The sequence below is a fragment of the Anastrepha ludens genome, chromosome 5, assembly GCF_028408465.1.
Source record: "Anastrepha ludens isolate Willacy chromosome 5, idAnaLude1.1, whole genome shotgun sequence".
Taxonomy (NCBI): Eukaryota; Metazoa; Arthropoda; class Insecta; order Diptera; family Tephritidae; genus Anastrepha; species Anastrepha ludens.
The window spans coordinates 111,311,114-111,338,276 of record NC_071501.1 but is presented as its reverse complement, the minus strand read 5'-3'; the positions used below and the strand labels follow the sequence as shown (position 1 = coordinate 111,338,276).

General features: G+C 37.7%; 3 protein-coding genes across 3 annotated transcripts; 1 reads left to right on the top strand and 2 right to left on the bottom strand.

Annotated features, from left to right (window-relative positions):
* Positions 1-478: 478 nt before the first annotated feature.
* Positions 479-8,569, bottom strand: LOC128863886 (uncharacterized). Its single transcript, XM_054103290.1, has 3 exons — positions 8,266-8,569; positions 943-1,063; positions 479-835 (listed from the first exon to the last, which is right to left on the bottom strand). The coding sequence occupies exons 1-3, from the start codon at positions 8,337-8,339 to the stop codon at positions 635-637; spliced, it is 396 nt and encodes a 131-aa protein (XP_053959265.1). The 5' UTR covers positions 8,340-8,569; the 3' UTR covers positions 479-634.
* A 3,966-nt stretch (positions 8,570-12,535) lies between these two features.
* LOC128863437 (probable serine hydrolase) lies at positions 12,536-20,682 on the bottom strand. Its single transcript, XM_054102596.1, has 3 exons — positions 20,439-20,682; positions 19,876-19,950; positions 12,536-14,141 (listed from the first exon to the last, which is right to left on the bottom strand). Exons 1-3 carry the CDS (start codon positions 20,524-20,526, stop codon positions 13,297-13,299), a joined length of 1,008 nt encoding a protein of 335 aa, XP_053958571.1. The 5' UTR covers positions 20,527-20,682; the 3' UTR covers positions 12,536-13,296.
* A 3,174-nt stretch (positions 20,683-23,856) lies between these two features.
* On the top strand, positions 23,857-24,931 carry LOC128863111 (uncharacterized). The gene is made up of 2 exons (XM_054102060.1): positions 23,857-24,022; positions 24,093-24,931. Exons 1-2 carry the CDS (start codon positions 23,953-23,955, stop codon positions 24,560-24,562), a joined length of 540 nt encoding a protein of 179 aa, XP_053958035.1. The 5' UTR covers positions 23,857-23,952; the 3' UTR covers positions 24,563-24,931.
* The last annotated feature ends 2,232 nt before the right edge of the window (positions 24,932-27,163 follow it).

Below are 27,163 nucleotides of genomic sequence, written 5' to 3'. Positions count from 1 at the left end.
CGAAAAACGAGTTTAAACTTTCGAGTGCAAGCTACTTGTGCGCATCAAACACTCGTCGGGCAGTTACATTTTCTACCATAACTTTGTATCTATGGGGAATTTTTACAATCGACTTCCACAGAAATACGCTTAAAATTATAAAATAATCTGTAAAAAAAGAAATCGATATTTTGAAAATTCTGGACGTATGCAATCCCTTAATTTTTCGACCACTACTGCTGAGGCGTGTGCTGTTGCGTTGTCGTTAGGAAAATCACTCGGCTTGCCCGATTCAACCAAATGCCAAACATAAAGAAATAAACCGATCTGACTGAAACTTGGTGTGTGATCTTCCGAGAAATTTAACTAACTAAACATAGTGACGGACGTCACGCACACAACATGACAGCTATGGCTTGTCAAGATCGTCACATCCCTCTTGGGGGATCCTATAAATGTTTTCTTCAAACAAACAATTCGCCTTTCTGTACCTACTGCTTTGTTCTTTATTTGTTTATTTAACAGTTTTATTCAGCAGTTTTATGAAATATGATATCATTTGCGTACAAGTTTATACATTTATTACATTTATTATTATTATTAAATAAGTACTTAAAAATGTGTATGTATATGTGTGTATGTGCATCACTTGCACTCATTTCAGTTGTACTCCATCTTCTCTGGCAGTGCCTCGCATAGGTGACGCTTCATAAATTTGCACTTGCTTGAAACGTGACGATAATTGCTGTGACGTTTCCAAGTCCCTCTTATAGTTTGCTATTGCCTTTTCCAGTATTTGCTCAACTGGCGAGAAAGTCGAACGTGAACGTAACCGCGCTTTGGCTATCTCCAATGACTGCAAGAATATAAAACAAAAAAGGAATAATAATGGGAATAACAAATATTTCTATTTTAATTATTACAAAGCTGAATGCTGCATTTTCTCTGTTCACATACGATTACCTTAAGCAAATTTGTATTTCTCGCAAGTGACTCCTCATACGAGAGAACTTTAGTAGTTTGTGCTGATGTTTTGCTCGCTCTTTGCTCTTGCAACTTCTCCAATTTCTTTTCTTCTATTTTGCTGCAAAAAAAAAAACGAAGTTGTTACAAATACATAATATATTTACATGCGTACATATGTATATTCATAGGCACATTTATGAATTGTTAGGCTAACTGGTTTATTCTATGCATTACCAGCAATTTTGAACCGGCAAATTTTATTGCCTAAAGTTGTCACGATTTCTTGTAATAGCAACTCAAACGCACTGGTAACGCTCCACGTGAAATACACCATAGAGAGTGGTGAAAATATTACTTCGTGCTAACGGGTGTTTTTTAACTGCATGAGAACTATCGATATCGATAGCCATGGTTCGGCAGCTGAAAATGGCAAACTTTGTTAACATTTCATGAATCGTTTAACTTCAGAACAACGCTTGCAAATTGTGGAACTTTAGATTAGGTTAGGTTGACCTGGCTGGCTGAAAGCCATCACATAGACCTATTGGTCCTTAGTGGTACCAGATGGAGTTTGGCCCTTAGTAGGCTTCTTGTAATAAGCCTGCGTCTTTTGCGAATCTAAGTAAGCTCTGAAGCTTTAACCCCGCGAGACATTCCAGCTTCTCATAATGTAGAGCTCCTAAACATTTCATTCGTGTTCTAGCTAATGCAGGGCACGAACATAGAAGGTGTTCAAAAGTTTTCCTCTCTTCTAGTTAATTGCAAAATCTTCAGATATCATTGTTTGCAATTCCTATCTTGTATGCGTGTGCCGCTAACAAATTGTGGCCTGTCAGTATACCTACGATAGCTCCGCTTTCCTTTTCTAAACAGGGCTAGTACGGATCTGACATATGTTTCTGCACTCTGTGTACACATGATTTTATCGGGCTTACAAGTGGCTAGATTATTCCATCTCCTGTCTATCCGTGTTTTCATGTCCGCAGCAATGTCATTGTATACCGTATTTAAAGGTTTCAGTATGTCGTTTTTTTGTTTGAATTGTATGTAAACAGCGTTTTTAACAATCTCATCTACAATTTTGTTTCCTGCAATGCCCTTATGTCAGGGTACCCAATAGATGTGTAACCGTTTGTCTGCAGCTAGTCTCTCTATGGCTTCCCTGGTCCTAGGAACGTTTTTGTGGAAATTTACTTCGAAAAAAAAAATAAATCTGTTTGCGAAATTCATAGAGAACTGGCGGCGTCACCGGCCCTTATTTCCTTCGAAATGAAGAAGAAGTTGCCATTACGGTGAATGACGAGCGCTTTCAAGCCATGCTGACGGAATTTTGTTTCCAAAAATTAATCAGCTAACCCTCGACAACATTTGGTTCCAACAAGACGGCCCAACTTGCCATGCAGCGCGTTTAACAATCGATTTATTGCAATATTCAAGCCACCATTGACGTCATACGGCCGGATTTTTAGCAAAAAGTAGTCAAAAACTGGATTGATCGAATGGAACAAGTAACTCGTAGCCGCGGCAGATAAATGGCGAATATCTTCTTCTTCTTGTTGATTGGTGCGATAACCGCTTACGCGATTTTGGCCGAGTTGCCATGAAATTATCTATCAGATTATAACAAAAAAAATGCATTCCAACAATATTTCTAGTTTTTCAGTGGTAGTTCAACTGTGGTGAATTCTTAAACGGCTTAAACGTGCAGAAATGGGCGTTTAAACTTAGTTTAACTAGAAAAACAGTTCAGCTAGCATTGAAAAACTGGCCCTAACCAGTGCAATTCGAAATGCTGTCGTTGCATATTTGCATAGCACTTTTGGTATGCAATTTTTACCAAAAAAGCTATGAAAGGTTTGAAGTTTTATGGTATATTTGAAATTTGCTATGGCCGCTGTCATAAGCATTTCGGTTCGCGTAAAGGACAAATGTATTTGCTTTGTTTCTAAAACGTAAACAAACATCAGTTGTTATGCCGTTGTTATGTTATCTTTGAATGCTATACCATAAAATGGCGGAAACTAAATTCTATGGTTACCATTGCATGAGAAATGGGAAAGAGGTGCAAAAGCTACCAGGGTACAGAATAGACCCGTAAAAGTTCAAAATGCTAGATTATGGAAAAATAAATACCCAAGCCGATAAAGCTTTATGAATGCGTACTATATTTGATACCTGCACATTTATATGTACATATGTGCATACAGGGTCCGGCACTCGGAGTGTAACCGACTTCAGGCCACTCGCGTATGTATTATGTATTTCAAACGTAATAGTGAGATTTCATTATATTTGGCTGGAAACTCACAACCAGCAATTGTTCGTGAGGTCGAGCACCTTAAAGTAAATAAAGGTTTTGCTTATCACGCCATTACTCGTTACAAAGATAAAAGTGGCATCGCGAAACGTCATGGAGGTGGTCATCAAAAGACTGCAACGTCACGTGAAATGATTCAAAAAGTGAAGAAGAAATTTGAGCGAAATCCCCGAGGAAGTACCAATCAAAAGGCGAAAGAACTAAAAATATCTGACCGCAGCATCCGCCACATACTGAGAAATTATCTCAAAGTCAAGCCTTACAAGATCCAAAGGACGCATGAGCTCACACCAAAGCAGCAACAAGTCAGACTTGAGAGAGCGAAGGAGTTGCTTCGCTTGGCCAAAAGTGGTAAATTTCCGAACATTGCGTTTTCTGATGAGAAAATTTTTCAAATTGAGCAATTCGTAAACACCCAACACGATGGAGTTTATTTGACCGACAGTTCATACGAGAATTGGAGTCATAGATTGGCCACCAAGATGCAGCACCCGCCACAGGTAATGGTTTGGGCCGCTGTAACCGCAGATGGACGCCCTCGAATCGAGCCTAGCGTCAAGGCAAATGCGAAATATTATCGGGAAAGTATTCTGGAGGTTGCTTTGAAGCCATGGGCAGACAAGCATTTCGGTGGCAGACAATGGACATTTCAACAGGACTCCGCCCCGTTTCACAAAGCTCAAATGAACCAAGAATGGCTAAAAAGCAACGTTCCGAACTTCATAACGTCCACACAATGGCTCTCAAATTCACCAGACGCGAATGCGATGGATTATTCTTTTTGGGCCATTTTGGAAAGCGAAGTCCAAACTACAAGATTCACCAGTCTCGAGGCGCTGAAAAACGCCATTGTCCGCGAGTGGCCCAAAATACCTGCAAGTCACATTCGGACAGCTTGCGATTCGTTTCTGGACCGTCTCAAGGCCATAGTCAAGGCAAAAGGTGAGCATATAGAGCAAAAGTAAATTGATTCTTAATTTTGTATTATTTTCACACATTTTTTACTTTGAATTGAATAAAAGTAATTTTCCAAACTAGTTGTATAGCCTTTTTAATTGGTTACACTTCGAGTGCCGGACCGTGTATATCGCTATAATTTACATAATTTGACTATTTAAATTAAGCATACAATGAAAAATTGTTTACTTGATTGGCGTCTTTGTTCTTCCAAGAAATCGCGCTGGCCTTGAAACCTTCTGTAGGTAGCTCTACTTAATGGTAGACTGATTTTTTGCTTTACCAGTATCTCAAACACCGCTGAAGCGGTTATAGCGCCAATCAAAAAAACAAAAAAAAAGGATCTCACACTTTTCTTACTCCTCCATCTTCTCTTACGGCTCGCGTTGTGGCCGGTAATAGCTTTGTCCTGTTAGTTAGTAGCATCTTTTCCTTTCGCGACAAAAGACAATAATATTTACAATAATTTAAAGTAGCTGGCAGCCCTCTTATTAAGTGCATTCTCAGTTAACACGGTTTTTAAAGCATACCTTTTGGCTGCTAATCAATACACTGCCAATTAATGCACCCGTCGAAAAAACCAGCACTCTTCGGGATTATACATTGCAATATTTTTTTTTTTTTTAATTTAACCTTTTGCGGTCGTATTAAATTTGGACACAGGTGTCATTACTCTCTCTCTCTTTGTCTTAATTGGCGCGATAACCGCTTACGCGATTTTGGCCGAGTTTAAAAAAGCGCGCCAGTCATGCGTCGCGTTCTCGTACTGGTCGGAATTAATTTCTGTTGAAAGAACAGTGATACATCACATGCATGTAAGATTATGAAGTATATATAAGATTATTAATTTTACAAATAAATACAGTATAAAATTAGTATGGTTCCTTGCTTTGGTGGTTGAGAGTAGACATACGACCGCATAGGGTTAATTTTAACTAATTTCTAAACTAAAAATTAAGATAATTCTTTAACAAAAACCATGTGAATTAATAATTTTGGAGCTTTGCAAGAAATTCGGAAAAATTATTCCAATTTCCGACTTTTGAATCAAAATTTTTAGAAATCTTTCGAGTATGCCCATTCAATTTTAGTGTAATAATGTTGACTTTGGAAATTTTTTTTGCTTGCAGTGTTGAACCTTTCCTCCAAAGAAAAAATGGGTTTCATATGGACACAAAATTCTCAATGCAAAAATTCACAAATTGTTGTAATTGTTTTTGAGGAATTACAAACTTTCACTCCTTTATTGGATGTTTGCCAAGCTGTTCCTCCTATTTATGGTGTGTGTCTGATGTTATTCAACAAATAGAGAGTTTCATGTCGCCATTCGGCTACGGTGGTAAAATTCTGATTTTAAAGAAAATTCAATGGATTTTTTGTTTGAATTACGTGAAAATTCACAATTTTGATTCGTATGGCTTTTGTTAAAGAATGAACTATAATTTTATTGAAAATTTGTTAAAATTAAATTAAAAAGCCAAAATGTATCATCACAAGCTATGCGTGGATTTTTTCAACATTATATTTCTGCCATGAAAAAGCTCCTCATAAAAATATCTGCCGTTCGAAGTCGTAGGAGGCTAGATCCCTCCATTTATGGAACAACATCAAGACGCACGCCACAAATAGGAGGAGGAGCTCGGTCAAACACCCAAAAAGTGTGTACGGGCCAATTATATATATTATATATATATTACAAGCAAATAGATGCGTATGCCTTTACTAAAAGATTTTTAGAAGTTTTTTTTTAATTTAAATTTGTGTTCATGGTGGTCATGGCATTAGATCCTGAGATTAGTGTTCATTGTGAAGTCGAAGTTTTTTGATGACATACAATGGCAGGCCTCCGAGTGTTAGGTTAGGTTGAAATGATTGCCCATAGAAGGAGAACACTTGGACGAACATCAAAAATTCGTCCTCTGTGAAGGAATTAAAAAGGCTGGGAGAAAGGAAGGTGGAAGACGAGGGAGGTGTATTTGATGAAGGCAACCGAATAATGACTGGTTTATGGTGGTATTAACCACTTCGTACTACTAATGAAATTCATCAGGTTTTTAAAATCAATCCCAATCAATCAACATATTAGCAGGCGTGGCAAAGAGATGGGAACCAAGATGCTTAAATCTCAGCCACGCGAAAGGAGGGCAGTTAAGGAGAAAGTGCGGAGATGATTCCACCTCATCCTCCATGCAACTGACTGCCCACGACAGTCGGTTCTACGTTATGTTCCGGGATTTATATCCGGCCAAGGACTGTCACTTCAGCAGCATTCCCCATGTATCTATGGGGAATGTTTATACTGCTACAAGAACAACAACAACTCGAAGTACTGTCAAGTGTCATTGCATGTATACGCCGCGACTAATGTCCTACAAGGGCACCCACGAAATTCGAGACCTGAGGTTTTGTTAACGCGCCTCCGATCCACTCATAGCCGGAAAGATTTCGCGACCTTACAAGTGTGTGTACTTCTCGTCCGAGTGTAATTATGCCATGAAAGCAGCTAAAAGTCCATACGCCGTTCGAAAATGGCATAACACTCTTATGAAAATCAACGCCAAAATTTTTCTCCGGAGCCACTCACCACCTAAACGACGCACTTTGTAAGCTTAAAATACTAAAATCTCTTCATTATCGTTCATATTGTCAGTTAATTCCGAGTAGAGTTTTGGCACATACATAAGTAGGATTATAGGTCTGTTCTCATGTAAAAAAAATATCCGGTAACTTAATTTCCGAGAACTCACTCTGAAAGAGAAAAGTATCAAGTTTTGCGAACAGCTGATTAAATTGTTGGCGGAACAAATCTCCAAAATTAAAAATGTTTTCCAGTTGGGCTACCTTGTATTAAATTGAAAAATAATAAAGCAAATAAAATGCAAAATAATGAACTTAGCATCACCTGTTTTTATTTTGCCCACACTAATTTATTCCATTTCATCAACGCTGTCGGATGAAGAACTTTCCAATCACAGCTCTCTCCATATCATATTTTCCCTGCCTCCGTATATGTATTTAGGTGTATATATGCCAAATTAGTTAATAACCAAGAAGAACAAGCATAAACACGAAAGATACCTTCAATGCTTCCGATGTATTTCGGAAACTGCAGCAACAGTGACTGGTGGCTAGGGTTCAGAAGTACATATGTATCTCTATATCATTGGCCGATTCCTATTTAATATACGACTTCAAATACATTTTATAAATTTTATCTAAAATATATTTACTTGCATTTTCGATTTTAATCACCATTTTTGTTTAAATTTAGAATTTTTCGTGTCTATTTTTACTTTGCCATCAGCTGTTTTTCTCACTTGCAAATTCATACAAGAAAAAATTTATCCAGTAAAAACTTGCAACTTCCCCTCAAAATGAATTGTCATTTTGCTCTCTCACTCATCCCTACTTTGCAAGTTTTTTGGATAAATAAACACCAGCACCTGTGAATTCATGCAGACTTCATTTTGTTTGTCAATAACGGCTTTTAGTATCCATTATAAATGCACATCTCTTAGTTGCCGGCATATTATTTCAACCCTCAAGTCCACATGGTGAAAACTTTACATTTCTACTCTTATGCTAAGTGACCTTTTGAAGTGATCGCTTATGATTATTCCGTCGCAGTAAGCCATCCGCGTCTTTGTTGCATTCTAATGGATCAGCATTCGCCTTTTTTTAAGTGAATAACTGCATCTGATTTTCAGAGCTATTTGCCGAAAAGACAAACTTTCTTCATTTAGTACCATTGTTTAAAACTTTTCAATGGGAGTTAGTTTTTTATTTTATTTTGTGGAGTTTTTCATAATATTTAGCAACTAAATAACGAACAGGAATAAAAGTAAACAAACCGCCGGCAAATGGTATGGCAAATTTAGACGGCACCCCATAAATAGGCTCGTTCAAACACCTAACAGAAGTGTACGCGCCAATTATTTATTCATTTTCTAAGCCTATTATATGCACGTAGATATGTATGTATTATGACAAGCATTTTACATTTCATCAGACCCTTACCATTATTATACTTTAGACAAGTTACTCACATTTTGTCCAACCTTCTGTCGATTTCTGCCTCCAATGCGGAATATTTTTCATTGATTTCGCTGATTACATCCATTTCCAAGACTACGTCTGGCGTATATTTATGTAGAGAGGTAAGTATAGAAGTACAAATCGGCCACTTATGTTAATTTTTGTAACTTAATAAATAGAAAACGAGTGAAAATTCACTGCTACACTGGTTGATAAACCGAATGGAAGTAAAGTGAAAAAATAGTCCTGTGATTAACGAACATTTACACAAAACATTAGGTTGTCAAGCCAACACACAAACACGCGACATGTTGCTATTGTAACAGTATAAAACATACACATACAGGTATGGTCATTAAAAAAGGTACCCCCACGTTCATGCGGAAAATGTAAGTTTTTGAAGTTAATAATAACAGATATTCAATTGTATGTGGTTTTATTTCATTGCTTAATTTAACAAAAATAAATAAGAATTCAGGAATATTTTAAACTTAAACTAGTGACCAGAGGAACAAAAAGCAAATATTCATGTGATCATTAAAATTCATTAAAATAGGTACGAAATAGAAATATTTACGATGCAAAAATAACTTTGTGCTTTTATTATTTTTTTAGAATTTTATGTTTAAATGATCGAAGTTTAGTCAATAACCACTGTGTTCACCATTATTGTGAATGACTTTTTGTAATCGATTTGGCATAGAATTGATAATCTTATGGGAGGTTTTCGTCAGAGTTGAATACTCTAGTTCTTTGATTTTTTTGTCATAAATCCTTCTTATTTTTTGAATAAATCCTTCCCGATTCGCTTCTTTAAATCTCCCTAAAGGCTTTCTATGGAGTTTAGGTCGGGTGACTGGCTGGGCCGATCCATAACTCCAACATTATTTTCTAAAACCCATTTACATACTAACATTGCAAAGTAATTTGCGTCATTCTTCTTCCTAATTGGTGCGATAACCGCTTATGCGATTTTGGCCGAGTTTAACAAAGCGCGCTAGTCGTTTCTTTCTCGTGCTAACCGGCGCCAGTTGGACACACCAAGTGAAGCCAAGTCCTTCTCCACCTGGTCTTTCCAACGCAAAGGAGGCCTTCCTCTTTCTCTGTTACCACCAACTGGTAACGCATCGAATACTTTCAGAGCCAGAGCGTTTGTATCCATTCGGACGACATGACCCAGCCAACGTAGCCGCTAGATCTTTATTCGCTGCGGTATGTCTATGTCGTCGTAAAGCTCATACAGCTCATCATTCCAACACCTGCGATATTCGTCGCAGAATCTTTCTCTCAAACACCCTAAGCGTCGCATCATCGGATGTTGTCAACGCCCAAGCTTCTGCGCCATACGTTAAGACGGGCGTGATGAGAGCCTGTGGAGTGTCAGTTTTGTTCGTCGAGAGAGGACTTTACTACTCATTTGCCTACTTAGTCCAAAGTAGCACTTGTTGGCAAGAGAGAATGTAGATTGGATTTCTAGGCTGACATTGTTATAGGTGTGATTTGGGTCATTATTTCGCATAAAAAGCCACCGAGGTGGCATATTCTCCTCAGCAAATGGTGGCATCACTTGTAGACTAATCTTCTACCTATCCAGAATTGACCCCGACATACTAAACATATGTATAGCATGTGAAGGCACCACGCACGATACTAACCACCTTTTCATATGCCCCATCAAAACTACTCACCTAACACTCCTTTCCCTCTGGGTCCAACCTGTCGAAACAGCACGTTTCCTGGGCCTACCGTTGGTTGAGCTATACGAAGACGACCAGTAACTACATTGCACTGACAGGGTTTAGTAAACTGCTACAACAACAATCACTTCTTGAAGTACATCCTTGTAAAAAAATTTGTCCATTTTATTGGATATGCCGTGAATAGGTCCTCCTACTCCATACCAAGAGAAGTATACCCAAAAATTAATGTTGACGCCTTGACTGTATTTTATTTGCTTTTGTGACTCGCTGTGAGAACTCTTGTCTGACATTTTACCCAGCTTCATTTCCAAATAAATTTATTTTTGTTTCATCGCTCAAGGAAGCAGTGTGTCATTCGTAAAAAAAGCGAAATATCAATAATAAAAAGGCTTTAAATTTTTCCGCGCGGCACAAGGAAATCGTTAAATAAATGATGTGAAATCATGAAAATCGGTTGTCAAACAACAAAACTGTCAAATCTTTTCGGAAAAAGTGCTGTAACTCCCTCAATTTTGCTCTGATTGGCCTGAAACTTTGACATATAACCTTTCAGTAAAAGTGCAATAACTCGCTCTGCTTTGCTCTGATTGGCTTAAAATTCCGACACGTAATTGCAGAAACGTCAGCCTTTCTTTCATCGATATGTATGCGCATGCTATAAGTGTGCTTCTTCTTTCACAGCATTACAACGCGGGGTGCGTCAAAGCTTCCTCCACAATGCTCCTCCAAAGCAGTCAATCTTAAGCTTTTGCTTCGTAGTTACCTTTTCTCAAATCCTTGAGATCATTTTCCACTGCGTCTATTATCGGTTGCTCGGTTTGCCTTTGGTTTTTTTGGCCCATTAGCTTTCCTGTCATGGCTTTCTTCATGGCACAGTCAGCAAGCATACGCGCAACATGACCTAGCCATCTTATGCACTGCACTTACCGACCATTCGTATTGAGCCAAAAATCTTTCTTAAAATTTTTCTTTCCATGCTAGCAATCCGCGCGCAGTCAGCAACTTTAAGAGTTCGTACCTCACATCAATACGTTAAGATTGGTCGGATAAGGGTCTTGTACATACAGTATCGGACGAAACATTTGCAACTAAAATGTGGGCAATGAAAACTTTCGATTGCTCAGCCGTTATTTGTTTGGAACCTGTTAATTTCACTTTATTTGTAATAAAAGATGTTGATTTACGTAAATAAAACAAATTTATTCAAATTCAACAGTTCATATCTTAAATTTAAAAATCAAATGTGTCCAACACCTGTATCTAATAAGACAAAACAATTGCAACTAAAGGAAATCAGTAAACTATTTTTATTAAACTTAGCAAAACCATTGCTCTGAATAACAGCTCTGCATCGTCTCGGAATTGAAGCTATCAAATTGTCAACTATCGTTTGTGGTATATTTCTCCATGCCTCCAGGACTCTTTGGAAAAATTGGTCAGTATTTGTCCCATTAGTCCGATCAATTCTCTTTTTTACTATTTCCCATAGGTTTTCTATGGGGTTAAGATCTGGGGATTGTGGAGGCCACTCCATTACGTCCACTTTATTCCTCTAGAACCATGATTTCAGGATCTTCGCCGTATGCTTCGGGTCATTATCCTGTTGGATGACCCACTTCAAGGGCATTTCCCACTCAGCATGTGGCAGCATTACCGATTCCATAATGTCCCTGTAAACGTACTGGCCCATTATGCCCATAATACGATGGAGTGGTCCCAAACCAGCAGCAGAAAAGCATCCCCAGACCATAATGTAAGCACTATGCTTAACAGTCTTTACACAGTATGATTTTTGAAGACGCTTGTTACGTGGGCGTCGAACGTAGGATACGCCATCACTTCCGACCAAATTAAATTTGGATTCGTCGCTGAAAAGAACAGCTTTCCACTTGCTTAATGGCCAATCTATGTGATCCCTTGCGAACTGCAATCGTTTTTGTTGGTTACGCTTACTAATAAGCGGCTTCTTTGCTAGTCGGTACGTCCGTAAATCAGCTTCAGCCAGGCGACGACTGGCAGTTTTTGAGCTGATTGGTAACCCAAGCTCCTTTACCAATTGGGGAGCACTTCTAAATGGATATTTTTTTACCTCTCTCGCTATCAGTTTGTCAGTTCTTTCATCCGTTTTTCTTTTTCGGCCTCCTCGATGCACCACCGCGATAGTTTTGTTTTTTATAAAGTTCGCAATAATTCGAGAAATTGATGACTTATGAATATTATATTTTATGGATATATCTTTCTGGGTCATTCCTTTGTTATATTCATCTACAACACGCGCGCGTAATACTTCACCGAACTTATTTCGAGCCATTACTTCATTTAACTCAACTTTACAAAAAACACAGATGCTCTATTTAGTATCCATAGCGTGAAATTGAATTGCAATTGAGTGAAGAATGACATTATGACAAAAAATAAATTGAAGGCTGCATTGCAGTTGTAAATGTTTTGTCCGATACTGTAGTTAACTTTGCAATTTTAGACAAGAGCCGGGACTTGAACAAGTCAAGGTGGGTATATATGTAAGTGTGTTTGGCGGATATAATATATAAAATATAAAATAAATATATAAAATAAATGCTTATTTTCGCGATGCTTTTTATTTATTTATTTTTAATTATTTCAGCATCTCATTGTAGGCATTTTTAGTTTGTTTGTTCAGCATCTTATTTGACTGTGTAATATAACCAATATTTATATTGTACATATATTATTTTACAAATTTAATAGAAGAAAATTTGAAGTACCAATTGCCCAAATTTTTTACCTAATTATTTTTTTTTTAATATTAGTATCAATTACGTATGCACATACATATAAAGCCCCCTATTTATTAAAAATTTAAGTAGATTTGCAGTTCTTGGCGGAAAAATTGTCTAGCTAAATTTCATTTCAGAATGTATTTGAAATCTTCCGAAATTGGTTAAAAGGAAGGTGAATCTATTAAAGGTAGTATAGGTAAATCAGGTGACTTGCTTTTTTTTTCTTTCGCCGTGTCCATGTGGCTGTCAGCACCGAATGATACAAGGCAAATTCATTCTTTGTTTTCTACTTCTCCAATACTTTGCCGTGACAATCAAACGTACAAAACATTTGCCACCACCTTTAATGAATGCTCCTTGGTTAAAAGTATTGTGCATATATACACATTTTGAAGTACAAATATTTAATACTTGATTCTTTCCCATGCTTCTGTCAGTTAGATTTAAACCTCGCACATGTCTTATTTGTATGAAGAACTTACTATTTTTTCATTTCTTATAAATATATGTGTGTTTGTGTGTATATTATAACTGTACATATGTATTAGATTGAAGCCTCCACAATGTCCCACCAACTGATTTACGATTTCAATATAAAATCAGTGATGATGGGCGCCACTCGCTCCGGCGTGACCAAATGCAAGTGGTGCGTACCAGGTACTTTCTCAAATATCACCAATTCTGCGTTCTTTCTTAGCGTCTCAATGACATCGATGTAGATTTGTGGATTCTGGAACGTCATGCCAGGTTCAGCGCGTATATTGAGTACTTTACAGCGTATACGCTTAGCGTAAGTCAAGACTTGTTCACCTGTGAACATGCCCAGCAAACTGACTTTCAAACGCAAATCACGTGCAAAATTAAAGCCATCCTCTTTTTCTATCGCTATCGGTGCCATGCCACGTCTCATTAATACCTTAGCTGCGTCCTCATCCACCGAACCGTCGTAAGCATCTACAACTAATTTAATCATTTCTTCGTAGTTATAGCAGGGCCTCTTATCTTGTGGTAAGTTTTCATAATCCAATAATTTATCTAAAGCCCAGCCAGTCGTTTCTGCAGAGCGTTCAATACTGCGTACTGTGGGACCAGCAATGTCGATGTTGATGAGTTTCTCCACTTCGTTTGGATAACTGGCGGCATACATGAATGTCAATGCGCCGCCCAAGGAGTGGCCCAGTAGTGTCACATTTTCCCATCCGTAGCGGCGCACGATACGCCGAATAAGACATATGCCATCCCAGAAGATAAAATACTGCATGCCCATTGGGTAGTGTGAAGACTTGCCATGACCGGGCAGATCAATGCAAAGAATTGGAATGTGCGCGGGCAATAGCGGGCATAATCGGTCGAATGTGCCGGCGTTGTCTTGCCAACCATGGAGAGCGAGGATGGGCTGGCGATTGAGTGGGCCCCACCACTTGCCTGGAAAAGCGGAAAAGTTTTAAAATACTTATGCGAGCAAAAAGAAAATTTACAATGCAAGACAATAAGTAAATATGGGTTGTGAAGCACTGCAGCCGAATAAAAATAATAATAATAAAAAAGTGAGTTTAATTGCAAGATTAAATAAATGAGTATTAAGCAAATCTTTCTATCTATACTATAAAGGTGAATGTCTGTACGTTGTCCGCGCATCTCTATGAAACGACAACACCAAATGACGTAAAAAATTTTATACATTCATATTTTCACCCAATGAAGGTTATAGGCATGTTTTTATGATGGAACACCTTCCCACAGCCCCCAGGCCGCGCTACCACTCTCATTCGTCACTAATAATCGAATATTTGCTTAAATTTAATCTAAAAAATCTTAGTTTTTCCTATTTCCCACTATTTATAGCACACTCTAGACTTTAAATGCAAAGTTCAAAAACGGTTTGAGATAGAAAATTAATAAAAATAATTTTGCTTGATATTTTTCTGATTGGTTGTTTTGATTTTATTCAACGAGGCATAGCAACGGATGCCGGGTAAAAGCATTTAAAATTACATTCGAAATTCAATTTCAGAGACAGGAAGGTGAATTATTTACTATTTCAGACTTGGCGTACTAAAAATAAATAAAATAAAATAATACCTGAAAAAAGCATTCGTGTCAACCAAATAATATTGTAATATTATGGTTATTAATAAAAAATTCTTTTCTATAAAATTATTGTTTGTAATTCTTTTATATACATATCATAAATCCCTCAAAACTACTCCTACGCGAGCGGGGCCGCGGGTTAAAGCTAGTATTAAATATAAAATGTGAATTGCGTTCAGTGTTGAGCCTCACCTACCAAAGTAACTTAGGAAATAGCTAAAATTATTGTTTACCAATACACAGCGGCCGACGTAGCCACAGAAGTTAGTACGTGACTACCATTCCGGGTACGTGAGTTCGAATATCCGTGCATGAAACACCAAAATGATAGAAAAGTGTTTTCTATTAGCAATCGCCCCTCGGCAGACAATGACAAATCTCCGACTGTATTTCTGCCGTGAAAAAGTTCCTCATAAAAACTATCTGCAGTTCGAAATCGGTTTAAAAACTGTACATAGGTCCCTCTATTTGAGGACCAACATCAAGACGCACGCCACAAATAGGAGGAAAACACCTAACAGAATTGTACGCGTTAATCATTTATTTATTTTTAATACACAGGTGACTTATCAACTATCTACAAGGGTTGGCTGACAAGCTCGCGGCCCAAGACACTTAATGAACGAAAAATATGATTTTAAGTTTTTTTTATTTTTCAATGTAGTCCCCATCAACTGAATTACAAATCGTGAATATTTTAATGCCACTGAAAACATATTCTTTAGTTTCTTTTCAAAATGGTTTTCTGCGGTCCCCTTCATCTAACTATGGCTCGAAAACCTTAATCGCCGCAACTGCTTTTCTAAATTTGAAAGAGGAAGGCCACTACGTGCCAAACCCGGGTTGTCGGGTAGGTGATCAAAACCTGTAACAAAGCTTTTAAGGCATTCCTCGCAATCATAGCGTTGTTCCCTCGGCAGTCGAATTTACGCAACCGGAACGACCCATATTTATATCCGGCCAAGGACTGTCATTTCAGTAGCATTCTCCGTATATATATACATATATAAGGAATGTTCATGCTGCTACAACAACAACAACATCCTAGCGTTGTGAATGAGCGCGTTATTTTGCAAAACCAGTACTCTGTCCGACAACCAACCTCATTTATTCTGTTCAACTACCTCTCGCACCTGTCATTAATCAATGAAATTCTTTGCTATACTAGAAAGTGGTAGGCATGAATTTCTTTCGTGGCCTTTCTCCTCTTTCTATCCACTGCCATCGTTTCTTGCTTGTTAGGTTAGGTAGTGCTGGCTGATCTGTAAAAAAAAATCTCACCTAGACCTCTTGGGTCCATTGTGTTACCAGGCCTCTTGCTTGTACTACTACCAAATTCTTCTACTATCTACCTCTATTTAAGTCTTCGATCGACCGATACTATATTTTCCACTCTTTGAACATGTTCTTTGGTCGTTTTCATCACTGGACGGCTCGTTATTATGGTCGGCTTTGTAGGACTCTCTTTTTTGTTGAAATAATCAATCCCATTTTTTACCATTTTTATATGAAGATGTAGTCCTTAAGAACTGATTACATTTGATAACAGAACGGTGGTTTCGCATTGAGTTGGCATGGCGCTGTTGCTTGTTCCAGTGTTAACTGTTAATGAGCCAAATAATAAACAAAAGTTTTTTTTTTTAACTAATAATGAGCCAAGCAGTTAGTATTATTAATAACGAAATGATTGCGAGCTAATCAGATGTCCCTCGTATGTACCACAAATTATAACCTCAAATGCTTTTAATTCGAAATTCGGTGGCTCAGAATTACGTACATAATCTCGAAATCGTTTTCCACTAATCAGATCGAAATATCTACTCGATATAGAAACGAATTATGCTCGTTATTTGGATTCATTTATTGTTTCTGCACTTTGCAATGAACAAAACACAATTTTAGACATAGAATGGTAGTTGCCAAAGGTGCAAAAGATCGTAAGGTCGAAATCTTCACCTTTTTCATTTCATGCTAGTCGGTAGCTGCGTACTGTGAATATAAAACATAAAATGGTAAGAACTAATTGTCTCAAGAAGCTCTCGGTCCTCGACAGTCATGAAAAACAATATCAAGACGCACATCATAAATTGAAGGAAATAATTGGCGCTTACACCCTTATTGGGTGCTTCCTCCTCCTATTTGTTGTGTGCGTCTTGATGTTGTACCAGAAATGGAGGGACCTACAGTTTTAAGCCGACTCCGCACGGCAGAGGCAGATTCTTATGAGGAGCTTTTTCATGGCAGAAATACTCTCGGAGGCTTGTCATTGCCTGCCGCTTTTAGAAAAAAAAACTTTTCCCACTGTTTGAAGTTCATGCACGAAGATTCGAACTCATAAATTGCCACTTCAAATTATAAAATTAATTATAGACTCTTCCTTTCAAAAACTTCGCCTAAAAAAGTATCTTCGGGAACATACGGCGAACGTTTGAGACTGAAGTGGCAAATATATATAAATATTATGATTATGAAAAGTTCATTTGAAATCGATAAAAAAAAAATTCTAAAAATCAAACTATTCCGTTTTTTATCACCACTTTCGGCATTACAAATGACTCGACAAAAAATAAATTATCAAAAATCGATAGATCACCATAAATTTAAAAATCAGATTAACTTTAAGCTGCAATTAGTGGTGCCGTAGCCATAACCGTAGCCGCAGCATTACAGCATTTGTCGATTAGTCATACCGTAACCATAAACAGCTGATATTAAAGTAGAGTTAATGACAGCATTTGCATTTTGTCATAAAAACACCGATACTTTTCCACTAAGTCAATCAATTTTTCGTCGTTCATTGTGTTAGACTAAAGAAGGGCATTGTTTATAGCCACGACGTGAAGCCGCAAGAGATAATATATACACATATATATATATATACAATATAAAGGGTGGTTAAATTTCAAGGGCCGATGTTGAATGTGAACCACATCTAAACGTCAAGTTTTTTTCTGCATTTCATTTGACATTTTTCAATTTCAGACTAACTGAATTTGAACCATGGAAAGATACACAATCGGGCAACGCGTTAAAGTTATTCCGGCTGATTATGAAAACGGGCGTTCAAATCAAAATGAGGCACATTTTCACCTCAGTGGATTCGTCAATAAGCAGAATTGCCGCATTTGGGCAAATGATAATCCAAGAGTGATTGCCGAAAAACCAATGCACCCACAAAGAGTGACTGTTTAGTGCGGTTTATGGGTCGGGGTCATCATTGGGCCGTATTTTTTCCAAAATGAGGGCGGTCAGGCAGTTACTGTGAATAGTGTTCGCTATCGTGAGATGATAACGAACTTTTTATGGCCCGAATTGGAAGATATGGATGTGGACGATATGTGATTTCAACAGGACGGTGCAGTTTATGTAACCTGACTAACAGCGAACAGTTTGTTCGCGTTGGATAACTGGCCCACAGTTACTAAAGTATCCGAACAATTAATGGCCTTCTATACCTGTGGATATGGAAGATGCAAATTTAGAAAGTTCCTCCTGACACTTACTGAGAAAGAACGAAACATTGAATTCGTAAGGTGCTCAAACTATAAGCTTTTAAGACTGATGTGTTGGGTTCATCGTGCGACGGCTAAATTTAAAAATAAAAGTAAAGTGCGTGCGGATAATCATATGTATTAAACTTCACTGGCAGCTGAGTTAAAAGTCGCTGAACTTTGTCGATTAGTCCAGCGGGAATCTTCGGCGAAAAGATGCAGCTGTTGACAGACACAGTTTTTTCCCAAAGTTTGGTTATGGCGTTATGGTGCGGCACCTACAATCGTTTACAGTGATGCTCATATGTTTGATCAGAACACCTGCTTGCTATGGTTACGGTTATGGCTACGGTACGGCACCACTAATTGCAATTTAAAACTAATGAAATTTCAATAAAATAAGTTGCTATGTCAGCTTTAAAACGCAGAAGAGGCAATTGCAGTTATGATGTACGAAACATGTTTTGTCTCTTTGCATTAGCTGCTTCTTCTATTCACTTGAACTAAAACTACAAAAAGCAAAAATCTTATGTCAATGCTTTTTTATTGCGCATTCCATTTAATCAACAAATATCGACGCGTGACAAAAGCTTCTACAAAAACAATATCCATATAGACAAATGACTAATCCAACTAATCTACTCTTGCTTATTTTTACTCTTATCAATATTACAAAAATTTGAGTATGAACATAAAGATTTTTATTGATATTTTAAACAGCAGACCCTAGTGAAATGCGACTTCGTGAACGATGACTGACTAATTTTTTTTTGTGATGAAATTTTGAAAAAGATGAACACCGCTTTGAATTATAGTCTCTTTACCTAGTCAACAATTTATTGTAAAAATCTATAAAAATTATGGGGAAATTGAGGAAGGTCGGCATTCACATAAGTTGGTCAACAAAAAACACATAGTTTTTCATCAACACAACGCCAAACTGCATACATGTTGCAGTTGTTGTAGCAGAAATACAAGTCCCGTCAGTGTAGGGTATATCACCGGTCATCTTCGTCTGGCTCATCTAACTGTAGGCCTAGGAAACATGCTGTTTCGACAGGTTGGGTCCAGAGGGAGAGGGGTGTTAGATGAGTAGGTTTTAAAGGGCATGTGAAAAGGTGGTTAGTGCCCTGCATACATCACTGATGACACTGCAAAAACTAAGAGATTCGCTTGGCATTTCCTCCGGCAGTCGATTCTGCGTTACCGGAGCGATCAAGATAACTATAGCCGGCCAAAAGCTCTCAATTTAGCAGCTTTCTTCAAAATATGTGGGAATGTCTTAAGTTAATGCAACAGCAGAGATTTGCTAGGTAAACTATGTTGTTGTTGTTAAAACTTCAGAAACATTCCCTATAAATGTTAGGGTAATTTTGCTGAACTATGCCGGTAAACTATTATTTTTTGCTTCAAGGCTTTTTAGAACTCACTTAAAGATTAAAGTTGAATTCCATCAATTAGATTAAACGATTTTTTATAGTACCAAAAGTCCATAGATTGAATTACCATATTTAAAACCCCACAACACATACATACGTACATACTTATTTGTATAGTTTTAAAGCTCGAAAACATACCAGCTACAACACCCCAAGGAACATCAATGGAGATTTCTTTCCACGAATCGTCGTCCCTAAAACAGCCGTTGCCATCTGAAAGAGTAAGTGGTGCACATTAAAATATGGTAATAAAAACAAACATTCCGCAATGACGTTGCGAAAGCTTAAGTTAAGTCTTATTGTAATTAGTCTACGATTATACCACTACAGCAAATGCTGTTTGCTAACTGCATGAACAAATGCGGAAAACTGCTCGATTTCAAAGTTTATATATTGGATGTGTTTGTATGTACGTTACTACATATGTAGATGCGATGCATATATTTGCGATAGATAATGCCAACGTTCGTTTGACGCATGTTTTGGTAATTAAATTCACAGCTATTTGACTTGTGCGACCGATTGACAACCTCACCTACACTTTCTGTGTATTTGATGAAGACTTGCTTGTAATGCAAACCTTTTTGTGCAAATGCATATGGAATGTATTCCGTGTCCCTTCCGGATATATAATAAAATTCAATAAGTGCTCATTGACACCTCACCTGATTGGTGCTTCTATTCATGATTTGTACACTCACTTGTTTTTGTTGTCGCTTCTGCAATTCCATTCGTCGTGCTTGTACCATTCATTTTAACTGAAGCTGCACTGTTGTTGGCCGAATTCATTTCGGGAATTTTTTATATTTAATTGAATGTATGAAGCAATTTAGATGCGACGGCGGCAGCTGCTCTCCAATAATCCACACTCTACCACAACGCTTATTGACGTTTATTGCAAAATCTAAAAAACTGCCAAGGTAAAAAATTTCGTATTGACGCAAAAAGACCGTCAGCTGGCAGTTGGAATTTTCAAGAGTTGCCACATGATATTTAGTGAATTTTCAAATAATTTGTTAACCATTACGTTGACACTTGGCACCGCTGGAAGTACTCCAACGGGATTAAGCGGTATTGGTTAAAAAATAAAAAATTTAAAAAATTGAGCAGTTTTTCTTAAATTTTTTAATATATCCACCCATCTAAGCAACATTTTATTCACTTTCCACTTCGTTTTTCTCGCTCTTTTATAAAAACGTTAAAAAATAGTTGAGATATAAGCAATTATTATTTCAGAGATATAAGCAATTTATGCTATAAAATATATACAATCTTTAAACAATTAAATTGATGAGAAAATAAAAAAAAATGAGTATGCAATATTCTTAATATAGTAGTCAGTAGTTTCGAGTGTAGATCAAAATTTTCCTATATAATAGAAAAAGTTAATTTGTGGCGTAGTAAGAGAGTTTATCACAGGTCCAATTGAGAGCTAATAGTCTGAGGGTCAGGTAAGGTATGAGGAATGGATCAGGCCTATAAGATGGATATATAATATAAACATATGTACTCCAGCCACGCTCACGACGCATTTTCTGTTGAATGTTGATGAATTCTGGATGTTTCTTTAGTTGTTGACAGTCGAGATCAGAGTCAATAGTTTGACCAGACGATATCAGCTCATATTGTACCTATTCCTTTAACGTCCTACGAAAAACACTGTATTAGCTGGCGGATATACCTGCTTTGCTGTCGTTCGAGAAAATTTACCCTGTTTCTTCTCGTTTCGTTCACGCGTATTTTCATATCCAGATTTAGATTTAGATTTTAGCCTCAATAGATTCAAAATGTTTGGGGATTAAGGCATTTAAGAGTTTGCATCATGGTCAAGACAAGAATTTGTAAAAGCGATGTATATATTTCGGGAGTTTGTATGAATGTTAAATGTGTTCATGTTGTTCAGAGCTTGTCGGTTATTCAATGATTATACACACTGAGGAGATTTTTCATGGCAGACCACTACCACCGAGGGGTGACCACTAATAGAAAAAAACATTTCCTTCACTTTGGTCCTTCACCGAGATTCGAACCTTTGTTCTCTCTGAATTCCGAGTATTAGTCACGCACCAACCCATTCGGCTACGGCGGCGGCTAATGAAAGGGAACTGATAAAGACGTCCTAAAATATGTTCGGTAAACAGCCCGCTTCCAAGATATACCTGTTGAGATAACAGTTTCCTTAATAATATAATAATAGCTCATTAGAGACCACCAAATTTCTTCATTGGGAGGATATCACTACATACACAATTATTAAGATTGCGTTACAACCCAGACCCTTTTATTCACAACACTTAGACTTTTTATTTTTATTAATGTGTAAAGTCTCTTGACCAACAGTTCTTTAAATATAATGGAGTTGTCCTTTATGCCGTTACGACAAATTTGCCACTATTATAACTGGTATACTACTCCTCTACAACAAAGAGAAACGAAGACGGTGCTGGGCCCAGTATGCACGGCTACATATACAGATGACTTTAAGCTGAACGATGAAATAAAGTGTGGAATTCACTCCTATGATCTCTCACTAAATTTAAGCCTTCGTTGCCCTGACCATTGATACGTCATTCAGGCTGAATTGACATCAGCAAAGAGTCAAACCTTTGGCTCACAACCGCTAACTCTACCAAGCGACCTATTACGATTAACTTCGGCAACCTAGCTGCTGTTAAATCGAAACAAACAAGACATCGGAGATAGTCATCGAACTAAGGAGAGTCCTGAATGAGCTCCGCAAGTATGGGTGCAAGCACATTCGTTGATCTCGTCCGAGTACGTACATATAAGTGAGGAAAGAGACAGAATTATTCGTCAGATGATGAGCTTCAGCTGCTTCGTGAGCTGCGCGTTATCTTCGCACAATAGCATTCAGGATATTGAGGTACTCATCATACATATGTCCGACATGAGAAGGTACCCCGCTCGATACTATCCACCTATTCACACGCCCGCTTAAGTTCATTCAATTATTCATGGTAAACTCTGCTCAAAGATAGAAACCCCACTCGGTTCGATTTCCATCAAAGAGTCAAATAACAGATATCAGAACAAATTTTGCTTAAATTCTGTGACAAAAATTTCAAGCCAGGAATACAGATTATTCATTCCTTCATTAATGTGGTAGTCGGCATAAACGGACTTATATCCGGCCAAGGACAGTCACCCCAGCAGCGTTACCCGTACATGTATTGAGGATACTTATGTTGCTACAACAACAACAACATATACACAGTAATAGGTTGGACTTTCTATCCAGTGATATCTCTTGCGGCTGGAAAGACGAAAAGGACGTAAGCAGTCTTGTGCACTATTCCACTCTGGCTAAAATGCGGCAACGATATTTAATAAATCCGTTTCGCCTGCTTATCATTCCTAAATACATATGTAAGTGTGTATGTAAATATACTCGTAGTACATATATTTTACAAGTATTCAGAATTGTTCGCGCTTCAATTTTTTAAGGTAAATAAAAGAGCCAACAACTTTCCCAAGAGTTGGGACTATTGCACTACTTAGCCTAAGTAAACCTCCATATCTACTACATAAACAATGAGTGGCAGCCATCCAACCTAACCATTGGATTCTTGTATGTTGACATAAGTGATAAACTTGACCTGATAGATGATAATACCACAGGTAGTGACAAATTTCGAAGTTTATACCGACAAATGTTCATATTTACGCAGTACAATTGAAAATTAGCACTCCTTTTATTGCGCTAAATGGAGGCAGCCTTTCAAACTGTGAACAACCATTAGTCTATTGATACAATTAGCACTACACATCAAATTGATTTGGTACACTCGTATATACACATATGAGCCAAGTACTTACATTTGAGCCATATATACATATGTATGCATACGTATATTTATTTAGCCATAAAGCGAGCTACTCTTGATAAGATAACAAAAACAACGACCAGGTATACTGAGAGGGAGTCACAAGTGACAAACAAACAAAGTGGCTGAGATCATGAGAGAGCTTTAAGCAAAACTTGTTTGCAATTGTTTTTTTTTTCTTGTTTTTTGTTTCACAAAGAGCACAATACTAGTGTAAATATGCACATATGTATAAACAAATGTATGAAGGCGTATAATGATATTGCTGGATGTGCCACTAAGTGCCCCATTGCTCTATTCTCTACTATTTAGTTTGGACCTAAGCAAACTCAACGATCCAACGATCAAGCTTAGAGTGCGACAGGTGCGAATGTGCGGTCAGTATAAAGTTTTCATTTTGTTTTTGTGTGCCCTTAGTAGTGCCGCAATGGATGCGAATTGTGAGTGTAATAATTAATTAAAAAGTTATTTACGCATTTTTACTACATTAAATTTCATGATTTATTTCAGTGCGAAATTGCAGCAATTCATCAATTTCCAACACATTAGTGGAGGCGTGTCCCGCCAATTCGCAGTGCGAACTTTTTAATAATACGTTCAAATGCATTTGTCTACCAAATTTCCAACATAACGTAATACCAGCATCGCTGCCAAATTTGGAACATGCATTTTTACCCTATTGCCAGTTTAAAAACGTCAGCGACACCGTCGATGGAGAGTCAAAAGTAATGCTTTATATTCGTTCACCTGTAAAGACGGAACTTTTAGTTTGTGCAATTTTGATGATACTACTGGCCGTCATAGCAGTTTTGGCTATTATTTATGTGATAAAACTTTTGAAGCCATTAAAAAGGACGAAAATTGCCTATGTCAAGCTAAAGCGGCGAGGTAACAAACATCAACGTTTGGTTGAGGAAGAGGTGTACGACGGTATCGCTATGACGCGTCGTAACGAAGATGCGCAGTACGAGTTTTATTAAAAAGTCGGCTAACTTATCCAAATGCATACCCAATTACATCAACATATGTGCGTATAAGTATAAAAAGTACATTAAAATTAATCTGTGATTCGAAAGGTGTTTAATACCGTTAAACGTAATATTGCTGGCCAACCATTGTTGATTAGATGTTAGTGGTTAGTATTACATCAATCTTGTATAGTATATTATTACTTAAATATTTGTGTAACAAGAATAGTCAGCCTTCCATTAAACTTTAGGGAGACATTTTCCCAATGTCTAGTTAAATGCTTAATCAGAACGTAATCGGTAATGGAAGTGATTTCTCAGTAACTAGTTACTGGATAGCTGGCAATTAACTTCTTAATAAAGTTTATCGGAGGTAAATAATGAATAACGTTTTGTTTCCTTATCGTTTTGCAAGTTTACAACATTTTTTTTTTAGTAATGGAGCTTTGGGGGCGACTTCACTTTAGGTCTGTACATGAAGCAAACAACTTCTAACAATTGTCACAAACTATCAAGTTTTGGTGTTCATGCATCAAAAAAACTTGCAAGTAGGGGAAGTGCGAGAGCAACATGACATTTCATTTTGAGGGGAAGATGCAAGTTCTTACTGGACAAATCTTTGCTTGTAAGAATTTGCAAGTGAGAAAAACAGCAGATCGCAAAGTAAAAATAAATACGAATTAAAATTTGCGAATTGAGTCAAAATTCTAAATTTAAATAAAAATGCTAAATAAAACTGAGAATGTAAGGAAATATATTTTAGATAAAATTTACTTGAATTCACAAATTAAATAGAAATGGGCCAATAATAAAGGGTGTTTTTTTAGGTTAGGTTTTCAAGATGAAATAAAACGTATATAATTTAATGCCATCGCCAAGAATTTAGCTTTATTATAAAGATAAGGGTTTGTCATTATGTTTTAACCCTTAACTGGTATCGTGGGGGCCGCGCAGACCCCACGCGTTTTATTTTTTTGAATTTCTTAAAAACTACGCATAGTACGCGGCTGCCATTTTGGGTAATCTCATTACGTCGCGACACGCGGCGGGTGTCGGACTTTCGGCGCTGAAGGTTTTACCAGAGCGGAGCTACGTACGTTGCGGGGGCCGTGCTGAGCCCACTATACGTTGAAATACTTATGTTTTAGTTTATTTTTTCAAAGTTGATTTTATAAGAAATAAGAAAACATACATATGTTAGCTAAAGACTTTCGAAATAATATTTTTTTTTATTTTTATAGTGGTAAGAAAAAAATACCAAAAAATTGTCCAAATTTTGTGGTCTCTTGTAGTAAATAAGTTAAAAGAAGTATATGAATAAAAACTTATTAATTTCATAAAACAAGCTTGTTATTTGTTCCATCAAAATAATTCTTGAAAAAAATTGTAGACATTTGTATCCTAGAATCTAATTTTAATAGGGGGCCGCGCGGCCCCCACGATTCTAGTTTCGTTAGTCAAATTTACGATACCAGTTAAGGGTTAAAAATGATTTCGGGCAAGTGGCCGCCGTGGCTGGCTCGAATAAATTCCAGCCGAGAGGCCCAATTTTCGACCACTTTTTGCAGCAATTGGGGCCGTATGTCAGCAATAACGCGCCGAATATTCTCTTCCAAGACGTCAATCGTATCGGGCTTATCTGCGTAGACAAGCGACTTCACATAGCCCCACAAGAAATAGTCCAGCGGTGTTATATCGCACGATCTTGGAGGCCACGCCACAGGTCCACGGCGCGAGATAATGCGCTCACCAAAAGTTTCCTTCAATAAATCGATTGTTGCGTTGGCTGTTTGGCACGTAGCGCCGTCTTGTTGGAACCAAAGGTCGTCCACATCAACATCGTCCAATTCAGACACGAAAAAGTCATTAATCATGGCTCTATAGCGCTCTCCATTGACTGTAACATTATGGCCGGCTTCATTTTTAAAGAAATATGGACAAATGATTCCCTCTGCCCATAGAGCACACCAAACAGTGACTTTTTGAGGATGTAACGGCGTCTCAGCAATGGCTTGTGGATTATGTTCACTCCAAATGCTACAATTTTGCTTATTGACATACCCATTCAACCAAAAGTGAGCTTCATCGCTGAACAAAATTTTCTTGTGAAAATCGGGATCGGTGGCCATCTCGTTTTGGGCCCATTCACCGAACGTGCGACGCGCTTGATGGTCGTTCGGATTCAATTCTTGCACGAATTGGATTTTGTAAGCCCGCAAACCAAGATCCCTCCACAAAATCTTCCATAAAGTAGATGGGCACATCTCCAATTGCTGCGCGCGATGGCGGATGGACTCATTCGGGTCTTCTTCGATAATCTGCTCCACAGCAGCAATAGCGTCTTCGGTGCGCACTGTACGACGTCTCTGAGGATGCGTATTATCCACTAGAGCAAACGTGGTGCGAAACCGATCCATGGTTAATCGAATTAGTGACTCTGATGGACGATTATGTCGACCGAATATTGGACGCAGCGTACGATGCGTCGCGCGAACCGAACCATTATTTTCGTAATAAATTTGCACGATTTGCAAACGTTGTTCAGGAGTAAGTCTATTCATTATGAAATGGCAAACCAAACTGAGCATAAATCAGGTGGCAGCTGTCAAAAAG

What these genes read in the sequence shown, in the direction of transcription:
- LOC128863886 (XM_054103290.1), bottom strand. Translation starts at nt 8,339, where the DNA reads ATGGATGTAATCAGCGAAATCAATGAAAAATATTCCGCATTGGAGGCA. An exon ending in GACAGAAGGTTGGACAAAAT is followed by an intron (nt 1,064 to 8,265) that starts GTGAGTAACTTG and finishes TTTTTTTTGCAG; the next exon opens with CAAAATAGAAGAAAAGAAAT. An exon ending in GAAATACAAATTTGCTTAAG is followed by an intron (nt 836 to 942) that starts GTAATCGTATGT and finishes ATATTCTTGCAG; the next exon opens with TCATTGGAGATAGCCAAAGC.
- LOC128863437 (XM_054102596.1), bottom strand. Translation starts at nt 20,526, where the DNA reads ATGAATTCGGCCAACAACAGTGCAGCTTCAGTTAAAATGAATGGTACA. An exon ending in AGAAGCGACAACAAAAACAA is followed by an intron (nt 19,951 to 20,438) that starts GTGAGTGTACAA and finishes TTACTCTTTCAG; the next exon opens with ATGGCAACGGCTGTTTTAGG. An exon ending in TCCTTGGGGTGTTGTAGCTG is followed by an intron (nt 14,142 to 19,875) that starts GTATGTTTTCGA and finishes CCGCTTTTCCAG; the next exon opens with GCAAGTGGTGGGGCCCACTC.
- LOC128863111 (XM_054102060.1), top strand. Translation starts at nt 23,953, where the DNA reads ATGTGCGGTCAGTATAAAGTTTTCATTTTGTTTTTGTGTGCCCTTAGT. An exon ending in TGCCGCAATGGATGCGAATT is followed by an intron (nt 24,023 to 24,092) that starts GTGAGTGTAATA and finishes GATTTATTTCAG; the next exon opens with TGCGAAATTGCAGCAATTCA.